The sequence below is a fragment of the Heloderma suspectum genome, chromosome 1 (genome assembly GCF_057233095.1).
Source record: "Heloderma suspectum isolate Gila_16-S chromosome 1, 16-S_ref, whole genome shotgun sequence".
Lineage (NCBI taxonomy): Eukaryota > Metazoa > Chordata > Lepidosauria > Squamata > Helodermatidae > Heloderma > Heloderma suspectum.
In genome coordinates this window covers 175,662,761-175,676,966 of record NC_139458.1, presented here as the reverse complement: position 1 = coordinate 175,676,966, position 14,206 = coordinate 175,662,761, and the positions used below count along the sequence as shown (strand labels likewise).

At 41.7% G+C, this 14,206-nt stretch overlaps 1 protein-coding gene across 3 annotated transcripts in view; it reads right to left on the bottom strand.

Moving 5' to 3' along the window:
* The window catches only part of GALNT13 (polypeptide N-acetylgalactosaminyltransferase 13), a 328,615-nt gene that overhangs the window by 40,275 nt on the left and 274,134 nt on the right, over window positions 1-14,206 (bottom strand). For all 3 annotated transcript variants that reach the window (XM_084810981.1, XM_084810998.1, XM_084810989.1), the window contains one exon: window positions 13,097-13,195. In XM_084810981.1, coding sequence (XP_084667107.1) covers window positions 13,097-13,195 — 99 coding nt within the window. The remainder of the gene's footprint in view (window positions 1-13,096; window positions 13,196-14,206) is intronic.

The following is a 14,206-nucleotide window of genomic DNA, read 5'->3' as shown; positions in this document are numbered from 1 at the left end:
GCTTTAAACTGAATCCTACAGGGGAGGGAGAAGTAAAGTTGGGGGTAACAATGGATGAAGGCTCATGCACCACAACCGAGAGAACAGCTCTAACAGCGCCCAATAATAGTCTTCACAAACATGTAGGAAGAAAGCCAGACTATAAAGCACATGGTCTTCAGTGTCTCTACACTAATGCCCAGAGTATGGGAAACAAACAGAACGACCTTGAACTCTTAATACAAGAGGGAAATTATGACTTGATAGGTATAACTGAGACTTGGTGGGATGACTCTCATGACTGGAATACAGCAATTGAAGGATATAACTTGTTCAAAAAGAACAGGAGGAACAGAAAGGGAGGTGGGGTTGCAATGTATGTGAAAAATACATATCTCTGCACAGAAATACAGGAGGATGAGCTTGGTAGCCCCATCGAGAGCATTTGGATCAAAATAAATGGAGCAAAGAATAAAAGGAACCTGGTGGTCGGAGTCTACTACCAGCCACCCAATCAAGGAGAGGATGAGGATGAAACTGTTGAAAAGCAAATTGCCAAAGTTTCAAGGAAGCATGATGTAGTCGTAATAGGGGACTTCAATTTCCCCAATATTTGTTGGGAGACAAATTCTGCAAAACATGGTCTCTCCAAGAGATTCCTGACTTGTGTTGCTGATAATTTCCTCCTACAGAAAGTAGAGGAAGGAACTAAAGGATTGGCTATCCTTGACTTGATCCTAACCAACAGAGATGACTTAGTGGATCAAGTAGCAGTTACGGGAACTCTGGGGGAAAGTGACCATGTTATACTTGAGTTCTTGGTTCTAAAGGAAGCAAAAGCCGAGTGCAGCAAACCGCATACCCTGGATTTTAGGAAAGCTGATTTTAATAAACTCAGAACAATGATCAGTAAGGTCCCATGGTAAGCGATTCTAATGAGAAAAGGAGTCCAAGATGGGTGGGAGTTTTTTTTTAAAGGAAATCCTAAAGGCACAATTACAAACAATTCCAACAAGAAAAAAAGGTGGAAGAAGCCAATGTGGCTTCACAAAAAGCAGAAGAGATAACCTGTAAAAAAAAAGGACACATACAGGAAGTGGAAGGAAGGCCAAACAACAAAGGAAGAGTACAGGCAGGTAGCACAGAATTGCAGGGATGGCGTCAGGAAGGCTAAAGCTGAGAATGAGCTGAGGTTGGCGAGGGATGCTAAAAGCAACAAAAAGGCTTTCTTCAGGTACATGCATAGTAAAAGACAGAGGAAAGAAATGGTGGTTCAACTATTAAATAAGGATGGCAAAATGATAACAGATGACAAGGAAAAAGCAGAAGTGCTCAATTCCTACTTTGGCTCAGTCTTTTCCCAAAAGAGGGTCTATGATCCCCCTGGCAAAGGTGAAGTACAGGCTGAAGGGGCAGGATTGCAGCTTGAGATCGATAGGCATAGAGTCAAGGAACACCTAATTACTTTGAATGAGTTCAAATCTCCAGGGCCAGATGAACTGCACCCTAGAGTAATCAAGGAACTGGCAGAAGAACTCTCAGAACCACTTTCTATTCTTTTTGAGAAATCATGGAGGACGGGGTGAAGTGCCAGATGACTGGAGGAGGGCTAATGTTGTCCCTATCTTCAAAAAGGGCAAAAAGGAGGAACCTGGGAACTACAGACCAGTCAGTCTGACATCAATCCCTGGGAAAATTCTGGAGCAGATGATAAAGCAATCCATCTGTAAGCACCTTGACAACAATGCAGTGATTACTCAAAGCCAACACGGATTTGTCAAGAACAAATCCTGCCAGATGAATCTGATCTCATTTTTTGATCAGGTAACCTCCCTTGTGGACTGTGGGAATGCTGTGGATATAATATACCTCAACTTCAGCAAAGCTTTTGACAAAGCGCCCCATGATATCCTGACGAGCAAACTAGCTAAAAGTGGGTTAAACGAAACAACTATCAGGTGGATCCACAGTTGGCTACAGGACCGGACTCAAAGAGTGCTTATCAATAGGACCTTCTCAAACTGGGGAGAGGTAACGAGCGGGGTACCGCAGGGCTCAGTCCTGGGCCTAGTGCTCTTCAACATTTTTATTAATGACTTGGAGGAGGAGGTGCAGGGAATGCTGATCAAATTTGCAGATGACACAAAATTGGGCGGGATAGCTAATACCTTGGAAGACAGAAACAACATTCAAAGTGATCTGGATAGGCTGGAGTGCAGGGCAGAAGACAACAGAATGCAATTTAATAGGGATAAATGCCAAGTTCTGCACCTAGGAGAAAGAAACCAAATGCACAGTTACAAGATGGGGGATACGTGGCTCAGCAACACTACAAGTGAGAAGGATCTTGGAACAGTCGTAGATCACAAGCTGAATACGAGCCAACAATGTGATGTGGCTGCAAAAAAAGGCAAATGCTCATTTGGGCTGCATTCATAGAAGCATAGCTTCCAAATCCTGGGAAGTACTAGTTCCCCTCTACTCAGCACTGGTTAGGCCTCATCTGGAGTACTGTGTCCAGTTCTGGGCACCACACTTTAAGAAGGATGCAGACAAACTGGAGAGGGTTCAGAGGAGGGCAACAAAGATGATTAGGGGAATGGAAACAAAGCCCTATGAAGAACTGGGCATGTTTAGCCTTGAGAACAGAAGACTGAGGGGAGATAGGACAGCGCTCTTCAAGTACTTGAAAGGCTGTCACAGAGAGGAAGGCCAGGATCTCTTCTTGATCATCCCAGAGTGCAGGACACGGAATAATGGGTTCAAGTTACAGGAAGTCAGATTCTGGCTGAACATCAGGAAAAAATTCCTGACTGTTAGAGCAATACGACAATGGAACCAATTACCACACTGGAGGCATTCAAGATGAAGCTGGATAGCTATCTGTCAGGGATGCTTTGACTTAGATTCCTGCATTGAGCAGGGGGTTGGACTCGACGGTCGTATAGGCCCCTTCCAACCCTACTATTCTATGATTCTAAGTGCTCCTTAGCCACCAGAAGCAAAACTGCAGGGTCATGTCTATGGATGCTGGAGAAATCTGAGATGGACTAAAATGAGCTTGGATTTCTAATAATCTGACCTGTGGAATCCGCTGCAGAGCAACCCCCTCAGGCCACATGGAATCCATGGACTTTCGGGTGTTCTTTTTTACTTTCCTGAAATTTTTTGCATATTTGTGAAAAAAAAAGCACATTTCTCCGGAGGAAAAATTGAATGGAATGGGGGACAATGCACTAAATGTTATGTACTAAGGTAAATTATGTAAATTGTTACGAAACCTCTTATGTAATTATTTGCATATTTTTCCGCATGACGAAAAACCCCCAATTCTCATCCATCTGTGAGTAGACAACAGAACAAAAGGCGCCTGACAATCCATGAAACACAGATGGAGCAGATTTTACACAGTCTGCACATCCCTAGTCATGTCATTGTCTAAAGAACCTGTAAACAACCATGAGTAGGGAATGGTAAGTGCATGACAAATGCCTCATGTAGAACAGCTCAAAGTCATATACTAGATACAAGCTACTTTTGATTAAATACTTTACACATAAAATCCTGTATCTTAAACTGTGTCTGAAATGCAACGTAATGCATTCCAACGGACCATCTGAATGGAAAAGTAAACTAGTAGGTTATTAAGACTGCAATTACCTGGGAGTAAGCCTCACTGAACTCAGTGGAGCTTACTTCTGAGTAAATGTGTAAAGGGTTGCCCTTTTAAAGAAAATCTGAATAGCCCTCAATGGCAGCCCTACAGAAAGTCTAGGAGAGCAATCTAGCTTGCAAGTTAGGACAACCTGGGTGACTGACATCAGATATAATCCTTTAATTGTTGCAGCATCTTCACCGGATGGAGTTAAAGATGAAAAATACTTAAGGCCACCACTGGAAACTACAGTTACCATGATGAATACCAAAAATGCTTCAAGGTCAATGTGAGTGATTGGGAAAGGCTGAACTCCACCGAGCCAAACAGGAATTTCCCAGCACTACCTTCTGGGACCAACCCACAAGGAAGGACCAGAGCCACTGTATCAACCTGTCTACTAGGCCTAATGCAGCCAGGCAGTTCAAAATGACAGAATGCTGGAATTAGATGCTGGAATCAGTGGCTTTCAATTTCAGGATGCTGGAATTGAAAGCCACTGAGTGCTCTAGTAGAACCAAGGGGGTTCTACTCCCCACGTCCTCTTCCCTGCTCAAGTCATCCATCAAGGTGAGCAAGGTTGTTGCCATCCCAAAGCCACGGAAATCTGGACTGGAACAGCTTCAAATAATGAATTTCTAAAACTAGAGATGAGAGATTACAATGCTCTCCATCACCTTGCTGCCAAAAGGAAGGTTAGAGTGGATGGTGGTTGTCCCAATTCAACAGGTCTAGGCTTGATTTCTTTAGCAAGGACCTCACAACTGCTTACTTAAGAAGGTAGGTACCACCACCTTCCCCTTCAAGGAGGCATTCACTATCTCTGAAGTTCAAGTCCTCAAACATGGCCTGGTAATAAGCATAACGGGCAGGGTTATCCTAAGAGATGTCCTGCTTCGTTACTTGATCTTGCGTTCTAAAGCAACATTTATTCGGTTTGATATAAACAAATCTCATAGATGCAACATTATAGTAATTCTATTTGCTTTAGGATTTTGTTATTAAACACCGTGAGTAATCAAGCTGAGTATTGAACGAGTATTAGCCACTTTCATATGATAAAAATGTTACGTACTTCCTATGAACCTATTGCATGGAGCTAAAATGAAAGGCTGAAGACTATGTGGCTTTTTATTTCCTTTTGTCGGTTCTGAAACTACTTTCAATAATCTCTTTGGGTGACCCCAAGTTCTAATATTCTGAGAGAGGGAGATTTTTCTCTCTTTCTCCACTTTCACATTGCCACTTATAATTTTCAAAACTTCTATAATTTCCCCTTTTAGTAATCTTATTTTTTATAAGCTAAAAAGCTCCAAACACATATTTCCTTGTAGGAAAGGTGTCCTAATCCTTTGTTTATTTTGCTTTGCCTTTTCTGCACTATAATATTCTTTCAGAGATGTGCCAACCAGTATTACATATGTGGCCACAGTATAGATTCATTTATACATGGCACCAGCTGTTTTATGTTCAAATGCTAAGGACCAGCCCTACCATAAGGCAGAGTGATGAGGCAGATACTGGGGGTAAGAGTGCTGTCAGCAACCAAGTGGAGTGGTATTTATTTTGCATGTTAAAAAAAGTTTTGTTCCTAAAAAAGTTCTAGTTAATACTTTTGAAGCTGTATGATTCCATTATGATTCACCCAGTAATTGTTTAATGTGAGAGGAACAACAAAGAGAAGTTTCACTTGGGGCAGCAAAGTATCTTGGATGCTCTAGCAGCATCACCACAACCTTCTCCTCTTGATTTTTTCAAAGGAGAAAGGTAGGGTAAAGGGAAGGAGAGAGAAGGAAGGAACAAGATATATGAACATGGTAAAAGGGAAAACATAGATATGAATTCCAAACTACTAACTGGGGATAAAGGTGGATACTAGGTTAGAAAAAAATTGAAGACAAATTAAAACAACCTAGATGGTAGGTATTTTAATTATTTACAAGACTCCCAATTATCATGAATTCACCTCTCACTTGATTTAAAATATTCTAATGAAAGCTACAGGAAAAATGCTCTCTCTTAATTGTTGAAAGCAACCTTTTGCCAATTAATTGTTGAATGCAGCCTTTGGTAAGGCATGCAAATGGAACTTGATTGCATTACCAATTAGATAATGTATGCAAATCACACTAAGTTACCAATTAGGATGCTTTAGAGAAGAAAAAAAGGATTAAAAGCAGATTAAAGCATGTTTTGCTTCATGTTCTAATATTTAGTTATAATGCCCTAGAGCTCTTTACAAAACATTTTCACATATGCTTAAACACCAAATGCACGTGTATAAAATGCATTTTTACATTAGCGACAAGCAACGGATTTCAGCATGGCACACAAGCTGTAGAACGCTATAATTCCTGTCTCATCATTCATGAATTTCTGAGCAAGCTCCAGAAGTCCATACCCTAAAAGGACTTCTGTACCTTTCAATTTGAATAGAAGGGAGAATTTTAGCAGCTGTGACTCATCTAACCAGAGCAGAACATCTGATAGGAAAAGCCACATCTGGTAAAATTCTCCCTCCTGCAGAATTTGATTAGAGCAACCTGTTAGATGGAAAATGTTATGTATGAGGACTCAGCATTCAAGTGCTGCTTACTTGGTTCTGGAGCCTGGGAACAAATTGCTTGGCCACAAACATAGTCATGTTTATTCTTTACAATTCTGCAAATTTCTATATAAGCTTGGAGTTTTCTGTATCATACTGGATTTGACACCTTGAGCAGAAATGAAATGAGAATTCTCAAGTAGGAAATTATTTTCACAGGTATAAAAATACAGAATATTGCAATGATCCCTGATTGTGAACATTTCACAATTGACTAATTCCCCCTTTCTACATTAATGTGCCTTTGTCTTCTAGCAACCTGCTACAAATCTAGTGTTGAACAAAAATTACCCTCCCACCTTTCTGGCCAAGGCTGTGAAAGCAGGCATTCTGAAAATGGCATTCTGGCTATTTTCAGAGGGTGAATTTTGAGGACAGGGGTATGAAACTCACCAGCGCTCCTGCTGGCTCCTCAGCCTGGCAGTTGCCACTTTTATTTTCCAGTAATGCCTTGGAACATGTAATACGGTCATGTAGCATGGAGGGCGGGGGGGGGGGATAGTAGCTTCCACAATGACATAATTGGGAAATAAAAATGGTTGGCACCATGGTGAAGGAAGAGTGCAGAAATGTTAGTGAGTATTACCTCCCACTGAAATTTTCCACCCCTGAGAAGCAGAACAGGTAAGGCAGTTTTGCCCCACTGAACCCACTTCCCCAATTTGGCCAAAAGTTCTCTTTAGAGAACTTTTAGCTCAGCATCTTATCATAAATGAATTTTAACATACTACTAAACCTCATGAAATTTGAAAATCAACATGAAACAAAGTCTATTCCAACTACAGCTAGACTAGGCCTGCACAACTTGATGCAGCCCACCAGCCATGTTCTGTGGATTGCCATATACTTGATAACCTCTGTTATTTTACAATCCCATGCAGAAAACCTTCAGCAAAGGAGATCGTTACCTTGTCGTGATGCTGGAGCTTGAGCACCTCAATGACGTCATGAGCTAAACCGTGAAGGGACACCCAAGACAGGAAGGTCATGGCAGAGAGGTCAGACTAAATACGATCCCTGGGGAAGGAAACGGAACCCACCCCAGTATTCTTGCCATGAAAACTAAATGGATCAGTACAACCAGAGATATGTTGGTATACCATCAGAAGATGGGACTCCCAGGTCGGAAGATGGTCAAAATGCTACTGGGGAGGAACAGAGGATAAGTTCAACTAGCCCCAGATGTTGATGTTGTAGATGCAGCTAGCTCAAAGCCGAAAGGATGGCTAGCAGCCGATGGTGCTGGTGGTGAATGATGAATCCGATGTTCTAAAGATCAACACACCATAGGAACCTGGAATGTAAGATCTATGAGCCAGGGCAAATTGGATGTGGTTACTGGGGAGATGTCAAGATTAAATATAGACATTTTGGGTGTCAGTGAACTGAAATGGACTGGAATGGGCCACTTCACATCAAATGACCACCAGATCTACTACTATGGACAAGAGGACCACAGAAGAAATGGAGTAGCCTTCATAATTAATAATAAAGTGGCTAAAGCAGTGCTTGGATACAATCCAAAAAAATGACAGAATGACCTCAATTCGAATTCAGGGTAAGCCATTTAACATCACAGTGATCCAAATATACGCCCCAACCACAGATGCTGAAGAAGCAGAAGTAGATCAGTTCTATGAGGATCTGCAGCACCTACTGGATAGTATGCCAAAAAAAATGTTATTTTCATTACAGGAGACTGGAATGCTAAGGTGGGTGGTCAAACGACACCTGGAATTACAGGCAAGCATGGTCTGGGAGAACAAAATGAAGCAGGACATAGGCTGATAGAATTTTGCCAAGACAACTCACTGTGCATAACAAACACTCTCTTCCAACAACCTAAGAGACGACTTTATACATGGACTTCACCAGATGGTCAACACTGAAATCAGATGGACTACATCCTTTGTAGCCAAAGGTGGCGGACATCTATGCAGTTGGTAAAAACAAGACCTGGAGCTGATTGTAATTCAGATCACGAACTTCTTATTGCACAATTTAGAATCAGACTAAAGAGAATAGGGAAGACCCACAGATCAGTTAGATATGAGCTCACTAATATTCCTCATGAATATATGCAGTGGAGGTGAAGAACAGATTTAAGGGACTAGATTTAGTAGATAGGGTCCCAGAAGAACTATGGACAGAAGTTTGCAACATTGTTCAGGAGGCGGTAACAAAAAATGTCTCAAAGAAAAAGAAAACTGAGAAGGCAAGATGGCTGTCTGCTGAGACACTGGAAGCAGCCCAAGAAAGAAGGAAAGCAAAAGGCAACAGTGATAGGGGGAGAGATGCCCAATTAAATGCAAAATTCCAGAGGTTAGGCAGAAGAGATAAGGAATTATTTTTAAACAAGCAATGCACGGAAGCGGAAGAAGATAATAGAATAGGAAGGACAAGAGACCTCCTCCAGAAAATTAGAAACATCGCAGGTAAATTCCAGGCAAACATGGGTATGATCAAAAACAAAGATGGCAAGGGCCTAACAGAAGCAGAAGAGATCAAGAAAAGGTGTCAAGAATATACGGAAGATCTGTATAGGAAGGATAATAATATCGGGGATAGATTTGATGGTGTGGTCAGTGAGCTACAGCCAGACACCCTGAAGAGTGAGGTTGAATGGGCCTTAAGAAGCATTGCTAAAAACAAGGCAGCAGGACACGTCGGTATCCCAGCTGAACTGTTTAAAATCTTGCAAGATGATGCTGTCAAGGTGATGCATGCCATATCCCAGCAAATTTGGAAAACACAAGAATGGCCAACAGATTGGAAAAAATCAATTTATATCCCCATACCAAAAAAGGGAAGCACCAAAGAATGTTCAAACTATCGAACAGTGGCACTTATTTCACATGCCAGTAAGGTAATGCTCAAGATCTTGCAAGGTAGACTCCAGCAATTCATGGAACAAGAATTGCCAGATGTACAAGCTGGGTTTAGAAAAGGCAGAGGAACTAGAGACCAAATGGCCAATATCTGCTAGATAATGGAGAAAGCCAGGGAGTTTCAGAAAAACATCTACTTCTGTTTTATTGACTATTCTAAAGCCTTTGACTGTGTGGATCATAACAAATTGTGGCAAGTTCTTGGTGGTATGGAGATACCAAGTCTTGTCTGCCTCCTGAGGAATCTGTATAACGACCAAGTAGCAACGGTAAGAACAGACCACGGAACAACGGACTGGTTTAAGATTGGGAAAGGAGTACGGCAGGGCTGTATACTCTCACCCTACCTATTCAACCTGTATGCAGAACACATCATGCGATGTGCTGGGCTTGATGAAGCCAAGGCTGGAGTTAAAATCGCTGGAAGAAACATTAACAATCTCAGATATGCAGATGATACCACTTCGATGGCTGAAAGCGAGGAGGAGTTGAGGAACCTCATGATGAAGGTGAAAGAAGAAAGTGCAAAAGTTTTTTTGAGCAGTTAAACCTCAAAAAACCCAAGATTATGGCAACCAGCTTGACTGATAACTGGCAGATAGAGGGAGAAGTGGAGGCAGTGACAGACTTTGTCTTTCTAGGCACAAAGATTACTGCAGATGCTGACTGCAGCCCGGAAATCAGAAGACGTTTACTTCTTGGGAGGACAGCAATGACAAATCTTGATAAAATAGTGAAGAGCAGAGACATCACACTGACAACAAAGGTCCGCATAGTGAAAGCAATAGTATTCCCTGTAGTAACCTATGGCTGCGAGAGCTGGACCATAAGGAAGGCTGAGCGAAGCAAGATAGATGCTTTTGAACTGTGGTGCTGGAGGAAAATTCTGAGAGTGCCTTGGACTGCAAGAAGATCAAACCAGTCAATACTCCAGGAAATCAAGCCAGACTGCTCACTTGAGGGAAGGATATTAAAGGCAAAACTGAAGTACTCTGGCCACATAATGAGAAGACAGGATACCCTGGAGAAGATGCTGATGCTAGGGAAAGTGGAAGGCCAAAGGAAGAGGGGCCGACCAAGGGCAAGATGGATGGATGATATTCTGGAGGTGACAGACTCGACCTCGGGGGAGCTGGGGGTGGCGATGGCCAACAGGAAGCTCTGGTGTGGGCTGGTCCATGAAGTCATGAAGAGTCGGAAGTGACAGACCGAATAAACAACAACAACAAATGCAGAAAACAGCAACAAGCATTTCAGTGAGCTATTGGTGGGCTGTTTTCAATTAGGAGAGTCAATATTTGTGCAGGCCTGAGGAAATTCTTCAGTCCTTTTCTTGCTTTTGTGTCCTTAAACAAGATATTAGAAACATATGAAAAGGTCCAAACACAAGTAACTTACATCAAGCAAAAAAGCAGGATAAGGATAAAGATATAGGAGGTAGGGATGTCAGAGAAATCCGCGATGGTTTCAAGTGAGTTTGATTTCCATGAGTCCGACCTGAAGATTCCGGAGCAGACTGGCTTTTTCCAAGTTGCACAGATTCTGCAGACTTGTGGGCGGTTTTTTAATTTATTTATTTTTACTTTGGAGGGATTTGTGCAAATTCATACTTGCCCTAATGTGCATTAGCACTAATGCACACTTGCACCAGTGGAACAAAATCCTCATACTTCCCTTACAAAATCCAATTCCGTCAATGAACAGGCAATGGAATAAAAGATGCCTGACAATCTGTGAAACACAGATGGAGGCATGCCCAGTGTCTCACTGCACTGTCTGCATGATGTGCCTATGTACATACATAAATGGGTAAGAGGGGAAACAGGGCTCTATTGTGTATTGCACATGGCCTACTGAGCCCAATCTGCAGGCACAGACTTGATTTTTCACATTCTTTGGTACACAGAAAATCTTGAGAGAAAAGAGTTCTTCAGTAGAGTGGCTACGCAGGCACAATGGTATATGCTCACTGTCATTCAATAAAAACAAACAGAGCAATAAGTTACTGCAAGGTACAGATCCTATTGTCCACAAGACCTCTGGGAACTACCACCACAGCCACTCTAATGATAAGACATTGTTGAAAGGAAAAAGTTCAGGGGGGTGACTTTAAGTATGAGAAATATTCATGGTGGCAAGTTACTTGAGGAAATGATGAAAGAATTGGGTCAATTTAGTGTCCCTTCCCAAAGGAGCTAGAAAGCAGAACACGTTGGCAGCTTTAAAACACTAAAAAGACTGCTAAGAGGTTCTAATATACCTTGTCCTGGTTACAAAGTGGCACAGATTCATTTGCTGGCTGCCATGCACACATGGTTTGATTATTTTTAAAAGCCCCTTTATTGTCCTTGAAATCTTGCATGTAATCTTCTGAGAAGACTTGTGTTAGAAGTGCTTTTTCTGAAATCTTGCTGCATAGACTGTTTTTTAAAATTAGTACCCTGCACACCTGCTTTGGTAAACACATGCCCTTTTGAACAGCAAAAATAACTCTTTCTTCTTGGCTAGCTGGGAATGATCACTGCCCTTCTGGTTACACTGACAAAGTGAGGTAGGAGTGGAGAGGAAACCTTGTATGTTTCACTTCTGTTTCTTTTTTTAAAATCTAAAACAGGCCAGCGCTGATGTACATACATGCACAACAACAATTGAAATGCCTGAAACTGGATGATATTCAGCTGAAATTGACTAAGGGAGCAATCCCATGGCCATTAGACACCGTCTAGAGGGCCAAAGGAGTTTTTGGTTTCTGGGAACTGAGGTTGGAGCCAGGGCTCCGACCCCGGTTCCCAGAAACCACACTCCCCTCCCTCTTGTAGCTGGCGCAGCTCTCTCCATGCCGGCTATGTCTCTGTGCTTGGAAGCAGCACAGAGATGGGGAAAAGGGGGAAGTCCTGGTGGCAGGGAGGAGACTGTGGAAGCTGCACCTACATGCTCTGGCTGCCCTGCACTGGATAGTTTTCAGCCTTTGAGTTCAGAGGCTGACAACTATCTCCACAGGATTGCACCCTCAGATAGGTTGGTTTATTGTCTTCCTTTCTGCCTGCAGATAAATAAGAATCAAGCCAATAATAATCCTTCTACATGCAAGCAACTAAGCCCAAAGTAAGTGCATAGCATTGCAGTTCTAATCAGTTGCAAAATCTAGTCAATTTCAGTCTAACAGGTTGCTTGTTAAAAAGGCATATATACTCTTTCTTGTTCTGCTGGTGCTTGTTCATGACCTTCTGAAGAAAGGGTGAAAATAATGAATGGAAGAAATAAAAAGCTGCAGTAACAGCAAGCCACTCATGTACCAATTCTGAAATTATAGAAATTATCAACAAAGAATTAGAAACAGGCAGAGCAGAACACTAGGAACTGTCAATGTATAGAAGGCTTACAGAATGGAATATGGAAAGTCCGTCCAAATCTAGTATCAGGAAACAGATAAAAAATACTTGCTCCCTGTTTTTAGTGAAGGCAGAATGATACTATAAAATCATGAATTCTGAAAAAGATCAAATGCAATGTCTAGTCCAACTACTTAAAGCTCTCCTGAGCTTCCACACAACCTTCCTTGGAAGCATTTTCCATTGCTGCTGAATTATAATCTATTTATTTTGCAATCTGATTATAATTCAGCAGCAATGGAACATGCTTCCAAGGAATGTGGTGGAATCTCAGGAGTAGTTGGACTAGACATTCCATTCAATCTTTTTTTTTCAAAATTCATGTTTTTATTATGTTAGAAACTCCTTGCAGATCCCACTACCATTTTGAAGGAAAACATCCTAATGCATGGGCAGCAAACTTCTATCCCACCCTGGCCCAGAAGCATTCAAGAGGCAACACTGGCATGAATTTCAACATATTAAGATAAAGCTATCTTCTTACTTAATAAGCACTAGTTTGGTTTCAGATTTGGTTACATGTGCTGAGCCTTAAGAATATTTTGAAGATCATTTTGAAGACAGGTTTCATTTTTACCTGGTTTCCTCCCATGCCGTGGCAGTTGAATATGCCCACTTTTTCATTTTCCTTGCGTCCCATGTTATCTAAGCATTGGTTCGTCTCAACATTTCTGATCTGGGGCAAAAAAACACAACCAAGTAAAAATTGTTTACAGATTTAATAAAACAATTAAAAATGGAAAGCAACACAGCACTAAAAATACGGACAAGAATGCAACAGTTGTGAAATTATTTAAGATTAGGAATGTCACCAGGTTATAGAAACCTTCTATAATGGGATTTGCTCTCTAGTAAGTGTATTTAGGATTGTAATTCACTATGTGAGTTTTACAGTGTAATCCTATACATGTCTGTTCAGAAGTAAGCCCCATTAGCTTCAATGGGAAAATAGTTCTAAAGGAATAAGAAGTACACTTTGTTTTAAGATAATGCATGAATTTGTTACAGTAGAATTTGTTAGAAAAGGCATTCCTCCCTTCTCTCATGCAGAGGAAAGATGCCTCTGAAGATTACCTTTTCTATCTGAAGTATTTGTAAGTATGAGTAATTTTCTTTTTAAATTAAAAGCCTGGGGCAGTATCCAATCTTGCCTTTCCATGCATGGGACCCATTGGTACTTCTGTTCTGTGCATGGCCAGCCCTGCCAATTCCACTGTGCAAGGCCCCCCTCCGCCGCCGCCGCATACGCCACTGCAAATTAGCACTTCTGTGTGCAAGCCCCCAAACAAGTGGAGATATTTGTTTCTGTAATGGGGAAGTTTGGTGGAGCTGCCTTATGCAAGCTCCACCGACCTGCCCCCTTCCAGAAATAAGCATTGCCGCTTGTTTGGGGTTGTTCACTGGAAGCCCCAAATCGCCATTGTGCACGTGGTGGTGGCTGCTGGCGCAACAGAATTGGTGGAACTGGCTGCACACGGTCAGTCACAGTTGGATGCTGGCCTTTATTTCCAATTAATCAGGGACACCTTTTTAGTAAATCAAAATGATGACTCTAATTGATAAATCTATTAAATATTGCCGGAGCTATTTAAGATGCAGGTCAAAACAAGTACAAAATGGAATCACATTTGCTCTAGGGAGATGAGCTTGTAGCTACCAGACATCAGTGTAGATGAAAATAAAAAGA